The 3,369-nt window shown below is 35.1% G+C and overlaps 1 protein-coding gene across 1 annotated transcript in view; it reads left to right on the top strand.

Moving 5' to 3' along the window:
- Positions 1 to 1,979: 1,979 nt before the first annotated feature.
- LOC107602443 (cytosolic acyl coenzyme A thioester hydrolase-like) overlaps positions 1,980 to 3,369 on the top strand; it is a 25,703-nt gene continuing 24,313 nt past the window's right edge. The window contains exons 1-2 of the mRNA XM_016294936.1: positions 1,980 to 2,049; positions 2,861 to 2,978. Coding sequence (XP_016150422.1) covers positions 2,024 to 2,049; positions 2,861 to 2,978 — 144 coding nt within the window. The 5' untranslated portion in view covers positions 1,980 to 2,023. The remainder of the gene's footprint in view (positions 2,050 to 2,860; positions 2,979 to 3,369) is intronic.

The raw sequence follows: 3,369 nt of genomic DNA, 5'->3' as shown, positions 1-3,369 counted from the left end.
ACACAACATTACACATAATTTTATAAAGTTGCACCACACGAGAATCAAACCCACAATCGCAGGTCAAGTACTTGTCGCACGTCTTGTTGCGCCACTGGGAAGATGGATGTTCACTATGAATTTGTACATAAATGCACTGCGTGTCATATTTAATGAGGTCATTCTCGGAAAGGGACAATGCCTGCAACAGAAAGCAACTACTGCAGCATTTCATGCCACAGTACCTCTTGCAGTCTGGGCATGTGTCACACTGAGTTTCAAACCCACAACTTGAAGCATTTGGGCTCAATGGTGTAAAACATTGAGCTAGTCACTCATGCACGTTCACCAGGCTGCTGAGGAGAGGTTTCAGTGTGATAATGAGCTCACAAAAAAAGTTCCTTAGCACGTTAACCAGATTAGCATGCAAAGCAAATTAGCTTGTGGTTAGCTTGATAGCTGAAGAGCCAGATTAGAACGAATGGTAAACGGTTAGCATACTAAGCTAAGTCAACAAACACAGGCACAGTCCACTTCGGAGAGGTATTTCTTGGGAACTGTAGCGAATTTAATTAAATTAAAAATGCATTCAATTATTTCTGTGAGGCTCCTTCCAAAGATCATCTGATCTGATTAAGGACAAAATTTGTAGAAGGAGTAGTGAAAAAACGTTTATTTACTTTAATATGGTGGACAGCCATAAATTTTGGACAATGTTTTCAAAAGTTATTCAAAAAATCGTTATATCTCTGGAACACTAGGTGGCACATTGCCAAATTTAGCATGAACCCTCAGATCAGATGGTGTTGAGGAAGTGTACCAAGTTTCGTTTCGATTAATCAAAGTTTGGCTGAGATACAGCCTCTGAACCAATTTTGGGTCTACATCATTAAGTTCACAACATCATAACTTTTAAACAAAGATGAATATCAAAATTCTGTTCAGTCATTTCTGTGCAGCTCAGTCCAAAGATCATCTCTGCCATTTTTCGGAAAAAAAAGAAAGAAAGAAAAAAGAAAACTGTACTTTTCAAAATGGCTGCTACTGTAATGGGTGGAGTCTTAATGTAATCTATTGAATGTGATCAGCATGAATAGAGTAATCGGGTGAACTAAATTTCGTTTTTCCAGAACAAAGGGTTAGTTTGAAAAGTGAATTTTTGAACTGGTGGTGGTGCTATAGAGTTGGTCCTAGAGACCCCAAAGTTGATCAGATCACTATTCATAACCATCACTACAAGTGTGCCAAATTTCATAATTTTCCTTTGTTCCCTTCACAGGGCTGCCATAGGAATAATAATAATAAAGAACACATACAATCTAATCAATGAATAAATCAATGAAATGAGTATATAAATGGCTTAAGTGATTATTATACATGTTTATATGATTAAATGATAAATGTTTATAAATGAATGAAGAATAAATTGATATAATAGAAAGTAAAACAACACAAATGTTTGGTTGCTCTCTTGAAGCAACACACACACACACACACACAGGTTTGTTTTTATGGTTTATGGGGACTCTCCATAGGCGTAATGGTTTTTATACTGTACAGACCGTATATTCTATTGCCCTACACCAAACCTACCCCTTACAGGAAACTTTCTGCATTTTTAGATTTACAAAACGAATTCTGAATTATTTATAAGCCTTTTGAATTATGGGGACACAGAAAATGTCCTCATAAATCACCTTCTCGTTGTAATACCTATGTCATACCCATGTTATTATACAAATTTGTGTCCTCATAAACCACATAAACATGCGCGCACACACACACACACACACACACAGGTTGCTACAAAGAATCCTTAGGTCCTTCACAAGCTCTGTGAGTCAACTGAAGGCACAATATTTGAATGAAGGTGGGTGGAGTCTGAGTCAGTGAAACACTCACACTAGTGGTGAAGATGATGATGTAATAAACTATGTGTCTGCACTGAGAGAGGAAATGAACTATAGAAATGTTACAGTCACTGATACGGTCACTGTTGTGTTGGGAACTTCTCAAAACTCTGTCGTCTAACTTTTAAGAAGTCATGGCGTCTCAATATGAGCTCAGCAGGTAGAGTTGACTAGATCTGACTACTTCATCATACTCTTCTAGACAGACACATCATTTCATATTTTTCCAGACATAGAGACACATTCTCATATTCTTCCAAACTTTTAGATTTGTGTGTTTGTAAGATTGTATTTGAAATGGATTTGTATGTTCAACAAAATAATTCAGTGAATGAGTATCATAACTTTAGTTGGTTGTTTCATTTGAGAAGTTTTTGTTACGACAGGATGTTTTGGCTGTTCAAAATTTCTCACCAAACTGGTTGTGTATGTAATCATGTCTGTTTTTGTGTTAACTTATGTTGTGTCATCATGTGTATTTGTTGTTTTTGTCTTTTATGACGCCATTACAAAGAAAAGCAGAGTGATACAAACTGCAAAAAATCCAGTACTGCTAGATTAAGTATCAGGACTCTGGAAACGCTGCTCAGCCAATCACGTTTAAGGATGTGAACTAATATAAATATAATTACTGGCTATAGTAATTCTTACAGTCAGTTGACAACATATGGATCTTGTAGCCTGGGATTTGGGTCAGTGTGACCGATGTATATCAAAGTTCTCAGAAGATATCAAGATAAATGTAATATTATTGTTAGATGCTTTTAATAATATTTGTGAGCACTTGATTTGTAACAGTCGTTTAACATAGGTGAGAAAGATAAGTAAAAAATGTATACTTTAGGGATTTACAATCCACAAAATATTGGTCTATATGGGCAATACTGAATATGGTTATAAATATACTGTATTGTGCATCCCTATAAAACCTGGAAATTATATGCAAAGGTTTTTTTTCTTTAATATTTCAGGATCATGCGTCCTGATGATGCCAACATTGTTGGCAATGTTCATGGTGGCACTATCCTGAAGATGATTGAGGAAGCGGGATGCATCATTGGCACACGCCACTGCAATACTCAAACCGGGGTGAGTTTTTCTCCCTGTCCTTTAGTCTTACGGTCATAAGAACAATATTGAATGCAAGGCTTTTAACATTGGAACCACCATCTTTTAGAGTAGTGTGATGTGTTTTGCTAGAATAGATAAAAACGATAAAGATGTAGCTGAACATTCTGATTGATTTGATAAGTGATAGATGAAAGACACCCAACCTGTCAAAAAAATTAACTGATTTATTTTACTGATAAATAAAAAGAGAAAATTTAGGACCCCTTTTTTTAAAACCACAGATTCTCATGACAATTTTTCAAAACAATATCATTAATGTGAAAAAATATTATTAAAAAATCCTTAAAATAGTACATATATATATATATATATATATATATATATATATATATATATTTATATTGACCCT

The sequence above is a fragment of the Sinocyclocheilus grahami genome, unplaced genomic scaffold (genome assembly GCF_001515645.1).
Source record: "Sinocyclocheilus grahami isolate Dianchi unplaced genomic scaffold, SAMN03320097.WGS_v1.1 scaffold327.1, whole genome shotgun sequence".
Taxonomy (NCBI): Eukaryota; Metazoa; Chordata; class Actinopteri; order Cypriniformes; family Cyprinidae; genus Sinocyclocheilus; species Sinocyclocheilus grahami.
The sequence above is the reverse complement of the archived record's forward strand: the minus strand, read 5'-3'. Positions and strand labels throughout refer to the sequence as shown.